Here is a 13,090-nt window from a genome sequence, read left to right as displayed (position 1 = left end):
AAAGAAAGAATATAAGAGAGTAGAAATTATAGAAGAAGAGGGAAGATGTATGTCGCAAAGAAGGTGCGATAATGTTATTAGAGATTTTATAAGATCGGGATTGAAATTATATGTGTAAGAATGAGAAAATTGTTCGTAATCATAATGTTAATGTATAATAAGTTTAAGTTTGGGTTGGATGTGAGTTAGTAAAATTTAGGTTGTAACATAGTGCGGTTTGATTCGGTTTGGTTCGGTTTACAAAATACAAACCGAACCGAACCGTGCGGTTTTGTAAAAACTGACCCAAACTAATCCAAACCAAATGCGGTTTTTTGCGGTTTCGGTTTGGTTTGTTTGGTTTGCGGTTTTCTATTGGGTTGGTTTGGTTTTGATCACCCCTAATTATTAGGCCAATCCATGAGAATTAAGGTGAAGGATCTATTAAGTCACTCGTGTACCACCAATAATATACCCTTAGATATATCAAAAGTAATTAAAGAGTTGAGATTCATTAATAAAAAAGAGCAACATATGTGTTATCTCTCACTCAATTCTCACTTCTTCTTTTCTTCGTAAAAGAAACGGTTAGTTATCATTGTAACTGTTTTGACCTCTTCTCCTTGCATTTCCCCACCTTCTTCACTCATTTACTTTTGAATTGGAAATAATTGTTGGTTGCAAACCTCATATTAAAGCTAAAAAAGAAAAAGAGATAACAAGGTTTCTGTAGAAATAATGTATATTTGGGCTTAGGCCCTCCTTCTTATAAAAAAAAATGTATAAGCTTGAGTTTCAAAAAAAAATCTATAAAGCTGCGATTTGATAAATACATATATCTCAGATTTTATATTGCTTTATATACTGGAAAAATTTGTTAATCCGGTTAATTTTTATTGACATTTAAATGATAGTAACACAATGAAAGAAAATCTTAGAATTTAATCAAAATATTTTGCCCCAATTTACCATGAGATCTTATGTTTTCTATCTGTGAATAGCCATAATTTTTTTATCTCTTTTTCAGTTAATTCTTTTTTTCTACCATGAACCACCTCCATTAGAAACCCAATGTATCAAAATTTCAAGGTAACTGTTTTGAGTTTTGACCACCTCACATTTGATTTTTCCCACTGTTTTCTCACTTTTTCTACCGTAAAGAAAGTAATTTTTGTCCTATAAACCTCAAGTCAAATATAAAAAGGAACACATAAATTAAAGAAAGTTTTCAAATCATAGTTGAACCTTGGCGTTTGATAAAAACACAATTCAAATAAAGTATGTATGACTTAAAGTGACGATGGATTTGAAGATTTATATATAAATCTGTTTCGTTTTTATTGGAGTTTTGATAAAAACACCAAGATCTAATTCTTATAAATTATTCAACACATTTTGCACCCACGTCAAATTCTTTATTCATATGAATAGTTTGAGTTTTTTTTTATTTTTTATTTCAAGTATTGTGAATTTGATTTCATGGTTGTGTTGTGCTGTGTGGATGAAATACTACCGATAACTATAACTAGGAGAAGCCAACTCAAAGAGGAGGAATAGAGTGTAGAAAGATATGTGTTTATTTTTATTTTTTTAATAGATCTCAACCCTTCAATTATTTTAATGAGTACACTGTTTGACGTACACTGACGAGGGACTTAAGAGCTCCCTCACTCTAGAATTACCTAAATAATATAGGTGAAATAAATGAGAGAATATAAATGAAGATGAGAGAAAATGAAATAATACATTAAAAAAAGAAAATATAAAGGAAAAAAGATCAACAACTATCACCCAAGTGAGGTAGGTTTATGAAAGAGAAAACTAGAAGTCAACTTTGTCCTTTAAAGTTAAAAATAGTTTGTTAGATATTGCTGAATGAATGGATCGGTTTACGTGACTTGTTTATGCGACTGTGCATATTGATTAAATTTTTGTAAGTCATATTGGTAGTTGAAACAATAATATAATTAAATAGTTAAAAAAACATACATTCTTAATTTAAATGCAACAACAAACTGACAACTTTTGGTCACAAAGGAAATTTTTGAATAATATAAATGATCTCATTGTATGTAAATGAGTAATGACAAAACTTAACAGAGGAGGAGCATCTTTTCTCTGATATTTCCAGAACAGCATCGTTTCTTATGTTATATGGACAGAATTCATAACTTCAAGAGGACGCAACTTGTTCTTCTTTCGTGTTTTCTCCTATTGGAAAACTGTTGGAATCTAAAACTACCAATGGCGCCAATTACTTTATCAAATGGTTTGAAAACACTCTTCAGTCTTCTCGCTGCTCTCATTATTGCTCTGGTTATTTACAGGCTTGTAACCGACGGTTTCCCCTTTCGCATAGGCTTTTTCACTCCGTAATCCCTCTCTTTCTGTTTTCTTTGTTCGTGTTTATTTTTATTTTGATAATAACAAAATAGAAACCATACTTTCTTCCCCTGCTCATTATTTGATTCAGGTGGATGACAGCAACTTTGATTGATCTGCATATCAATATTACAATATTGAGTGTAAGTCTAACTAATTAACTCCACATATCAGTTTTCTTCTGCTGAACCCGCCTACAAGTTCTCAAATTTAAAATCACATTTCCTTTACAATATCACCAATGCTTAATGGAGCACTGTCTAATTAATTACTATCTCTCGTTCTATTTATAAGAAAAAATTTACTTTTTAGATACATTAAATAAGTAATGTATCTAGAAAATGTATAAACTAAATACATTAATTATTCAATAAATCTAAAAAATAAATGTTTTTCTGTCAAATCAGGCTTGGGTAGTGTACAAGGAAGGAAATTGGGTCAGCTCAATTCTATGGATAATTTTACTTATCTCCCTTGGAAGGTATCATTTTCTCTCATGATTTTATGTCCAATGAGAGGAATCTCTTTTTAGCAAAGATAATCTAAGCAATGAGAGGAATCTCTTTTTTTTGGTTCAGCATGGCTACATCGGCTTATATTGTGTTGCAATTATCGAAGCTGTCATCTCAAGAATCTTCACAGGACCCTGTGAGATATGTTCTTTTACGACATCCACACAAGTATGTCTAAAAAAACCAACTATAAACTAATTTTCTCTCTTCATCTGATTCACTATAGAAAAGGTGCAGGATGATGATATTTTAAGAATCCAATTTCATGTTTTAGTATTTTAGTTTTCTGTACAATTTTTGATGTTTTGATTTTCACCATGAGTTCTAATGTGACGTTTTCTATACAGGAGTGGCACAGAACCAAAAACAAATTGTTCTGTTGTTGTGACTCTAAGAATCCTTTTCAGCGTTTTGGGTGTTGTCATGCTTGGAACCTTGGTATACACTCTTGTCACTGATGGTTCTCCGTTCCGTACGGAGATATTGACTCCGTAAGTGCTTACTATTTTGAAAGTTGTGACCTATAGTGTGTTTTTCTGTCTTCATTTTCTGTGTGTCATTCAAGTATATATTTACAACTTTGTCATGCTCATGTGAGTAACTTTCTGCACAGCTTCTGCTTGTGGCAGTTGTTCATCACATAAGTTAACTTCATAAGCTCCAAAATGTTTGCAGGTGGTTGCAAGCAACAGTAGTTGACTTCTACTGCAATGCTGTGCCCCTAGCAGTAAGTCTCCATTCTTTTAAAATCTTAGCAGCTCTAAACTGTACAAAATATATAAAATATAGATTTGTTTTACTGATTAATGGCCACTAAATGATCTCAAAATAATCAAAGTAAAAAAATTTGTGTGCACAAAGTTATGATCAATACTGTATAAATGTGAAAGTTTTAATATCAGTATTGAGTACACTTGTTTTTGTTTGGATTTAACTATCCTAAGTTCCTAACTATTCTTACAATATCAGGTCTGGATTGCCTACAAAGAATCTAATTGGATTTATGCGCTCATTTGGGTGATTCTACTGATATGTTTTGGCAGGTTAGTCCACACTATTATGATATAAATATCGAAATAATAAAGAGAAAATGAGAAATGTTTGTTAACCATGAAGATTCACATGTACATTTCAAATTTCGGTTTTATGCTTCGAAAGGTGTCATCTATATCTATAATTCTTGTGTGGATGTCCCTTTAATCTCATACCCTATCATAAGGTTCATGGCATGCTTCATTAGGTTCTAACTATAACGCATTATTTTGTGGCTGACGGTTATTTACGTTTCCAAATTTTCAGCATCACTTCATGCGTCTACGTTGTATGGCAATTGTACCAAATATCTTATCAGGATCCTGCTTACCTTATTTTGGTGCATCAAATTGACAGGCAAGTATATATAGCAGTTTTTCTTTTTATCGATTTTTTATGACGTTAATTTGAGACTGAAATAGGCATGAAGCAACATTATTTTTCAACTGGCAGAATCCTCTAACTGTTAAACTAGTGTTCTATCTTAATGTGACTATCCTAATAAAAAAGAATCCTTTACTACTAAACAAATAAATGTTCTTTCTTCCTTCTATTAATTTATTTTGAAACGGCCATGGTTATTGATTGTAGGGCCGAAAAGGAATATACGGAGATTTCTGCTGATGCAACATAGCAATGGTGTTAATGAACAAAAGGTGCCGTATACTGGTTTGATCATACAAAAAGGAACCAGATAATCCATGGGCAGATACTGTGACTTCAGAAGACTGAAAATTAGCAAACTGATGAAATTGATGCCTGGAGATAGTTTCTGAAAACATAGTTGACAGTTGGACGATGTGATTCTCCACAGAAATAAGTGAAACGCGTAGTGTAATTTTTTATTATTTAGTTGTGTAATTTGAACTTCAAATTACATACACTGTTTGTTAATCTCTATTTCTATATTTGCTATTTTACATGTTGATGTTTCCAAGATTTCACTCTCGGCTGTCCAAGAAGTTGATAACACCATTGAGCATGATCAATTTATCATAAAACTTAGTTCAAAGTTTGAGATTGTCAAGAGATACTTTGCTGAATAGAATTCCTTCTTTAGATGCTAATGCTGGAGTTTCTAAGGGAGCAACAAAGTTTGCTTACCCAAAGAACCATGACTAATGATGATACCCTTTTAGAGCCTGTGACAGTTGTCTATGTTGTTCATAGTAGAGATAAAGATCGTGATCGTGATGGACTCAATGTTTTTCTTGCAAACAATTTGGATTGTGTTGGAAGCCTATTACTATCATTACCCATGTCTCCAAAACTGATCTTGTCCTCGAAGACCGAATTCAGGAGAAGAGGACTCGGAGGATTTTCTAGATTACACAGTGTTAGAGATTCTTAATATAACTCATTCATGATATAGCAAATGCTTCAAGAGCCAGTACAACATATGTAGCAAGTGCTGTAGCAGAATCCATCACTAGATATTACGACACATCATATCCTAACAAACTATGCTAAGTCACAACCTTCTAGAAGCTAAAGGGATAAAAGCAACATAAGGAAAGCAAATATGCCTTGTAGAATTAGGAATCATGGGTTGCTTGTTAGTGTTCTCACCTCCATGGCCCGAGTCTGTATCAATATCCATCCCATCAAATTCAACTATGTCCTCAAGATTGTAAACTTCTTGCAAATTCTCCCAATCTTCCCACGAAGGCTCATCGGGAGAAAGGCCAGTCCACTGCACTAGGACCTGCTATTGAGAATTTCCAGCTAATGTAAGAACTATGGAATCAATGATAGCTAAAGGAGAAAGCAAGGGATGGTTCCCCAATGAATCAAGAGGAAGTGTATCACTGTCAGTAGGGGGGACCAACAATAGAAGACATCATGAATCTTTGAATATAAAGGGAGCTCTAAGTTATAAGCTGCAAGCCAAAACACGAAAAGGGCCATAATATCTCTTGTGTAGCTTGTTATATTTGATGACAGACAGTGAAATCTGACGATATGGTTGCAATTTAACATATACCTATGAATCTGTTGAGATGTAATTGAGATTCAAGTAGTTTGCGTTTAAATTTCATTTGCATTTGAATTTAATTTGGTTTGAATTTGATTTTGGCTGTGTATATAAATTGAAATTGCATTCAGTTTGTTAGAGTGATTACTCATTTGTAACAGAATTGAGTTTGCAAATAAAAGTTACCTTTCTTTCATCTTCGTCTTCTTGTGCATCAATGGAGGTGTAAACTCCAATAGTTGGTATCCAAAACACCGGTTCTATTCACAGGGAAACACGAGTGTATGTGAGATGTGTGATTGATTTCGTTCCTCAAATTCATACTAAATTAAAGATCGAAATCAGAGAAGAATCACATTTCTTTATTCTTAGGGATTGAGAAATATGAGTGTTGGTAAGAATTGAGTGATTTGCATAAGAATGAAGATGAACAACGGAAACAGTAGCTTGAACACAAAGCTTCCAGTATTCAACGGAAATAATTGAAATTCGGTGGTTGACTCAAATGCGTGTGTTGCTTGGAGTTCAAGATGTTCTTGATCCCGTCAACGACAGTTACATGCCGGTTGTAGAAGATGCAACAGATGCACAACATGAAACAAAGAAGAAGGATCAGAAGTCACTGTTCTATATCCATCATCCTCGAAAGAGGATACATGTTCTTGATAGTAACTTTATTCAGTTGTCGATAGTCTACACAACTGACAGTTAAACAATTGCTGCTTTACTGTCGACTTGCAAAGACGCAAACGTCCCTTGAGCCTCATCTTCTAAAAGTTCTTCTATTTTTAGCATATATAAACATCAACTCTCCAGTACTATCTCCAATCTTTGGGAACAAGTCACCAATATCTTCAAGAAAAACGTCAGCAAAATCACACACTGCAGACATATCATTAGCCCTATATCGCCTTCCACTCCCAGAGAAGCGAACATCACCAACACCTGATCGTTCTTCCTCAAGGAAATCTCAATTTGGCTGACATAAGAGAATCTTGAATCTGCATTCTCTTCGGGTTCAGGAAACAACATCGTCTCAACAACATGACACTCTTGCAATCAGCGGTACGCTGAACCAACTCTCCATACCTACAACATCTCAGAGAAGCAAAGGCTTCTTCCCCACTCGTTTCAGTCCCGTTCCTGCTAGCAAGCGGTTAGAAAAACAAACGAGTATTGACAATATTTCACATACATGTCACATGCCAAGGAACATACAAAATTACCACTATGTAACACCCTAAATCCCAAAACTTATATATTAAGCATTACACGACAATTTAAGGTGTCACCAACGACAATACTTTAACAATACAAACATTTAACAAACAACCAGTGAAAAATATCAACGTCATACAACACCTGTCATCACACATTCACCTTCACTTAAGGTATTATTGCGGCAATATCGATCTTATTTCAAATAATAAAACATTGAAAATTAGACATTTAGTTTCATACTTCAAATGATAATAAATTGTTTTCAAAATAAAGAGTTATCATATTTAACTCTTAACAACTTCAAAATAAACCGAATAAAGTAATTAAACTCCTACAAAACATAGTAAGCAAACAAACGTTCCCAACCCCGATGTTACAAGATCAGAGCAAGACTTCTAAACAACGATAAAACTAAACGAAGTAACTCCAGGAGCTAACTTCCATTTACAGTAGCAAACTCTACTCCCAAGTATCTGCAAGATAACCATGGTAGACAACATCAAAGCCAAGGGGTAAGAAATAACATTCAATATAAAAAGTGTAAAGAATGTTGTAATATGGCGGGAGAACTGACTTTTTAAAATGTTGCGGATAGCAAGAGTCGCCAGAGACTTTTATTTTATCCAATTAGAAAGGCAAAAAGAACAGGAAAGACCTTTGAAAGATTTTGAGTTCAGAGGGTAGGTTATACAAAGGGAAGGTGTAAGCATCCTTTGTATCCATGGTTATCCATGGGATCTTAATTGCTTAGCTCACTTTTTGTTTGAATTGTTTGAAGAGTGTAGTGTGTGTTTTAGAAAAAGATTTTGAATAAGGACTTTAACTTGTAAATAAGTGTAGCCTTTTGGAAATTGTTTTGGAAAGGAGGTGTATGAAAGTAATTTGAAAGCTTGATTTGAGTATGAGCAAGAAATTAGGAGCAACTACCCTAAGAGTGTCTTTCTTGTTCTTTGAGTCTTTCGTTTGAAAGGGATATCCATACCATAAGGTGGGTAGGTAGTCCTTTCATTGGATGTATCGGGTCATCGAGGGTCATCGTTTGCCGTAAGTCTATCTATACCATAAGAAGGGTAGGAAGTCTTTAGGAAAGGATGTGAATAGTCATTTGTAGGCAACCGGTAAGGATACCTTAGCATTCGAAGGGACGGTCATCATTTAATCGAGGCAACATCGAGGGACGAGATCATTTTATCGTAGGCAACTCGAAGGGACTATGATCTTTATTCCGAGGGACTATGATGATTTGAATCGGAAGCGGCATGTGCTAAGGTATCCCTACGCTCGAGGGACTTGACTATTTGATCGAAAGGCAGCATAAGAAGAGTTACCCTAAAGGTGGGTGTGTGAGAAGCAATCACGTGTGTTAGATTCAAGTATATTATTTATCTTTGAATTAGTGGGCTAACGATCCAATTAACCGTTGTCACTCCCTACTTTACTAACCACGCAGTTAATAATCAGAAAAAATAAACAGTTTATAATATACAGAAAATAAAAAGCAGAAAATAAATCCTAATTACTATTACATTTAAAACGAATGAGCGACCTATACACCTTCTAGAATTTTAAATGACAGAACAGTTAAATAAATAAATGGCATAATTAAATAAAGGGGAGAAATTAAATAATGACGGAAATTAAATAGCAAAGATTAAATAATTAAATCAAATAGAAAACCATGCGCCAATCATTGAATAGGTTTTAAATTTCTAATTTCCATCCTAATTCTTAACCCCGATTTTTATTACCAACGCGGCGAGTTACCCTAAAGGTGGGTGTGTGAGAAGCAATCACGTGTGTTAGATTCGAGTATATTATTTATCTTTGAATTAGTGGGCTAACGATCCAATTAATTGTTGTCACTCCCTACTTTACTAACCACGCAGTTAATAATCAGAAAAAATAAAAAATTTATAATATACAGAAAATAAAAAGCAGAAAATAAATCCTAAATTACTATTACATTTAAAACGAATGAGCGACCTATACACCTTCTAGAATTTTAAATGATAGAACAATTAAATAAATAAATGGCATAATTCAATAAAGGGGAGAAATTAAATAATGACGAAAATTAAATAGCAAAGATTAAATAATTAAATCAAATAGCAAACCATGTGCCAATCATTGAGTATGAAGTGAGAAGAAGAGCCGCGTTGGTAAAAAAAATCGGGGTTAAGAATTAGGATGGAAATTAGAAATTTAAAACCCTATTACTAAATAATTATCAATTAAAACCATTTATCCTAAATTAATTATTTGACCTGAACTAATTTTAATTAAAAAAATCCTAATTATTTAACCTTAAAAAACTAATCCTAACTATCCTAAATTTACTTAATTAAAATTAATTAGTTAAACCTAAATCTAGTTTAATTCTAATTCTAAAATTGGTTAATTAAAAAATTAAAATGGTTAATTTAAAAAAATTAAGATGGTTAATTTAAAAATAAAATAACACACACAAGATGTAACTCGGTGAACTGACTTTTATTTTTGTAAGCAACAATGTTGCGGTGAGCATGAGTCGCCACCGACTTTTATTTTGTCCAATGTTAGGAAAGGTAAAAAGTACAGAAAAAGACCTTTTTGAAAAGAAACGGGCTCGGGGGGTAAGTTATGAAAAGGGAAGGTGCAAGCACCCTTTTCATCCGTAGTTATCTACGAGCTCTTAACTTGCTTAGCTCATGTTTGTTTGTTTGTTTTGAAAGGAGCATAAGGACTTTAGCGTAAATGCGTAGCCTTTGTCTTTGAAAAAGTTTTTGAAAAGATTTCTTTTATTGAGCAAGGCAGGTTAAGAGAATTACCCTAATGAATTGGTCTTTTTCCGTAATTTTTACAGTTCCCAGGACTATCCGTACTATATAGGAGTAGGTAGTCCCTTTTATATTGGACGTGCGGGTCATCGAAGGGTCATCGAGGTCGTTTGAAGGCAACAAGTAGAGGTACCTTTAGCAAGTTCGAAGGGACAAATCATCTTTTTTCGTAGGCAGCAATCGAGGGACTAGATCATGTATTCATAGGCAACATCGATGGTCATCGAGGGACCATGATCTTTGATGATTTTTAACCGAGGGACGTTTGCTATTGGGTACCTCTATATTCGAGGGACACGACCTTTATTCGTAAGGCAACCAAGAGGGGCGTACCCTAGAGGTGAGTGTGTGCAACAATCACGTGTGTTAAATTCAAATATTTAATCTTAGTTAGTGATCAACTATGTTCATTTGATTAGATTCTTTTCACACCCTACTTTACTAACCACGCATACAGTTAATAATAATGGCAGGAAAAAAACAAGAAATATACCCTACAGCTATTACATGGCTTCGGGAAGGGGAGTACATAATCTAAATGGGGATGAAATTATTACAAACCCAGAAAAGAAATTAAAGCGAAAATATACACAAAATTAAAGAAAGGACTTGTAAATCTCCACCAAATCCAAGTATCTCAGTCTCAAGTGGTACCTCATATAAAACAAACGGTTAGTAATAATGAAATAATAGATGAGGAAGTGCCAAGAATATTAACAAAAATTAATCCAGAAAATTAACTAAGATATCTAAAGTATTAAATTCTAAAGAAAAAAACAAAATATTAAGACAATATATATTTTATTTTATTTTTATATTTTTTGATATAAATTAAATCTTATAACCTAAATAAATGGCCTAATTAAAAATTCCGAAAGATCAAAGCAAATCAGCATAATTAACATCATTTTAAAAATTAATCTGATTAAAATTAATCTAATTCTAATAATTAATTTACTAAAATTATTAAGTAAACTAGTAAAAGTTATAAGTAGGAGATTTGTTAGTAACAGTTGGTCTATTCTATCCATTAATCTAAATTCAATTTGACTTGTTCTTTGTCAATTAACTAAAAAAATAGAATAACTTAAATCTAAGAAATTACTAACTCTCACCATTAATTTACACATATTATATAGAATACATAGAAAAATAAAAACCAATGTACAGTAACGTGGGAATGGAAAAATGCAGGGTGTTATGAATCATTCCATTCAATTTTAATAACAAAAAGCCTACAAAATAAATACCTATAAATGTTAATTCATAGTAAATAAATAGGAAATTTGACTTTTTCAAAGATATCCCCCGGCCAATCATATCATGACATTTTAAAAAAAAATGAAATAAAATAAATAGAAATAATACTACACACGTTTGGAGAAGGAACCACAAGAAATACAGAAACACATATTTACCCTTCATCTTCTTCATTCACGGTTTCTTTCTTTTTCACAGTACAAAGAAAAGAAACAAGCAATTTCTAATCCCTCTCAAGATCAACATGCACCATAACATCACAATACTTTATCAAAGTGGCAAAAGAAAAGAAATACCTTCGCGAGAGATGCGGATGTCGTCAACGGCGGAAACGCGTGAGTGGTGCCGACAGGTTGACGTCACGGACGGCGGTGCTGAGCGGCTATGAGGCTCTCGGCCGTGTTGTTGTTGTCGGACTGGAAACGAAGGTCGCGGTTGGCGAGATCCGAGAGGAGGCCGCGTGGGGCTGAGTGGTTTTCGGATCGACGGTTGTGCGATTGGTAGTCAGTGGCTAGCCGTGAGCGTCACCGGCGATGAGTGGTGTTAACGACGGCTCCGTAAACCTTTGACTCTTCTTCTCTTGTTTTTTTTCGTGAATGCTGTAGAAAGTAGGATTTGTTAGTTGGAATGTACAGCGGTTAGATTGTTACACCGTGAGTGGGTTTGTACGTGAGAGTGTTGGTTAGAAAAATCAGATCCCTTTCTTCTGTGAAGCTGTTGTTCTTTTATAGTGATATCTTTAGGTCTAGAATAATAACACAATTGTTTTGTTTTGGAAAGGTTTGATAGAGATTTGAATTGTGTATTTGTAACCGAAACAACTTGAATGAAGATTGAAACTGACATGGAAAGATTTTGAGTGAGTTTGAAAAGATGCAGTTTTTAGAAGAAAGAACAACGTGAATTGATCTCTCTTACTGGCTTTTAGTTTTTTTCTTTGATCTTTTTGCTTAATAACACAATAATAACTAAAATAACATAAGACCAAACATAATGAAAAATTTAATATCCTATTTCTTTATGATTTTTTTTATTATTTTTTGGATTAAAATGGAAAAAAGTTAAAAAAAAGTATTTTTTAAATAATAAATAAATAAAATACGAAAATAATTTTTAATTAATAAAAAGAACTCTTTTTTTTTTGTGTTTTTTTTTTAATATAAAATAAAAATAAAATTAAGACTGTTAAAAGCAAATAAAAGGAAAAAATGTTAGAGGTGAGATTTGAACCCGGGACCTTGCACTTGCAAACCTTACTTCCTTACCGACGGGGCTATGTCAATTGTTTGAAATAAAATGACATATGAGAATATATGCGGGCAAATTTTGGGGTATGACAGCTGCCCCTGTTCAATTATCTTAAACCTGAAGATGTAGAGTGGTCTGTATGTCAGTCGGTATCTGAAGGTGGAACTGAAGATGTAGAGTGGTCTGTATGTCAGTCGGTATCTGAAGGTGGAAGATGATTGAACACTAGAATACCAAGAAATTTGCCCTAACTGAAGTAGGGACTTTTGTCGGAGATGGGCTTGAAGATGCCATCCGACTTGATATACTTGAGAGTCAGAATGTGTCATACGTTAGACTGTTTCTGAGCTTTAGACTTAGGTTGAGTCGTACGTTAGACTGGGTCTAGCTTGCATCCTTAGATGTCTGGAAAACCGTGCGTTAGGTTGATGGATGAGTCGTGCGTTAGACAATTCTCAATTGCATCCTCAGATGTCTGGAAAACCGTGCGTCAGGTTGATGGATGAGTCGTGCGTTAGACTAATCCAAATTGCATCCGTAGATGTCTGGAATGCCGTGCGTTAGGCTGAATTTTTTTTTTTTTTTTTTTTGTATTGAGGAATATTTGTTGGAGATGGGCTTAAAGATGCCATCCAGATGTCGAGACTGAAGTGTTTGAGAAGTAA

The 13,090-nt window shown here is 33.7% G+C and overlaps 1 protein-coding gene across 1 annotated transcript; it reads left to right on the top strand.

Annotated features, from left to right (window-relative positions):
* The first annotated feature begins 2,173 nt into the window (after nucleotides 1-2,173).
* On the top strand, nucleotides 2,174-5,256 carry LOC131650021 (uncharacterized). The gene is made up of 9 exons (XM_058919765.1): nucleotides 2,174-2,351; nucleotides 2,453-2,504; nucleotides 2,769-2,842; nucleotides 2,940-3,041; nucleotides 3,221-3,364; nucleotides 3,549-3,600; nucleotides 3,843-3,916; nucleotides 4,173-4,266; nucleotides 4,966-5,256. The coding sequence occupies exons 1-9, from the start codon at nucleotides 2,224-2,226 to the stop codon at nucleotides 5,254-5,256; spliced, it is 1,011 nt and encodes a 336-aa protein (XP_058775748.1). The 5' UTR covers nucleotides 2,174-2,223.
* Nucleotides 5,257-13,090: the final 7,834 nt, after the last annotated feature.

This window comes from Vicia villosa, linkage group LG1, assembly GCF_029867415.1.
Source record: "Vicia villosa cultivar HV-30 ecotype Madison, WI linkage group LG1, Vvil1.0, whole genome shotgun sequence".
NCBI classification, from domain to species: domain Eukaryota; kingdom Viridiplantae; phylum Streptophyta; class Magnoliopsida; order Fabales; family Fabaceae; genus Vicia; species Vicia villosa.
This window is presented reverse-complemented; position numbering and strand designations above follow the sequence as displayed.

Excerpts from the sequence above, each read along its gene's own strand:
- LOC131650021 (XM_058919765.1), top strand. The coding sequence starts at position 2,224 with ATGGCGCCAATTACTTTATCAAATGGTTTGAAAACACTCTTCAGTCTT. Across the intron at positions 2,505-2,768 it reads TCAATATTACAATATTGAGT|GCTTGGGTAGTGTACAAGGA; the intron begins GTAAGTCTAACT and ends CTGTCAAATCAG. Across the intron at positions 3,917-4,172 it reads CTACTGATATGTTTTGGCAG|CATCACTTCATGCGTCTACG; the intron begins GTTAGTCCACAC and ends CCAAATTTTCAG.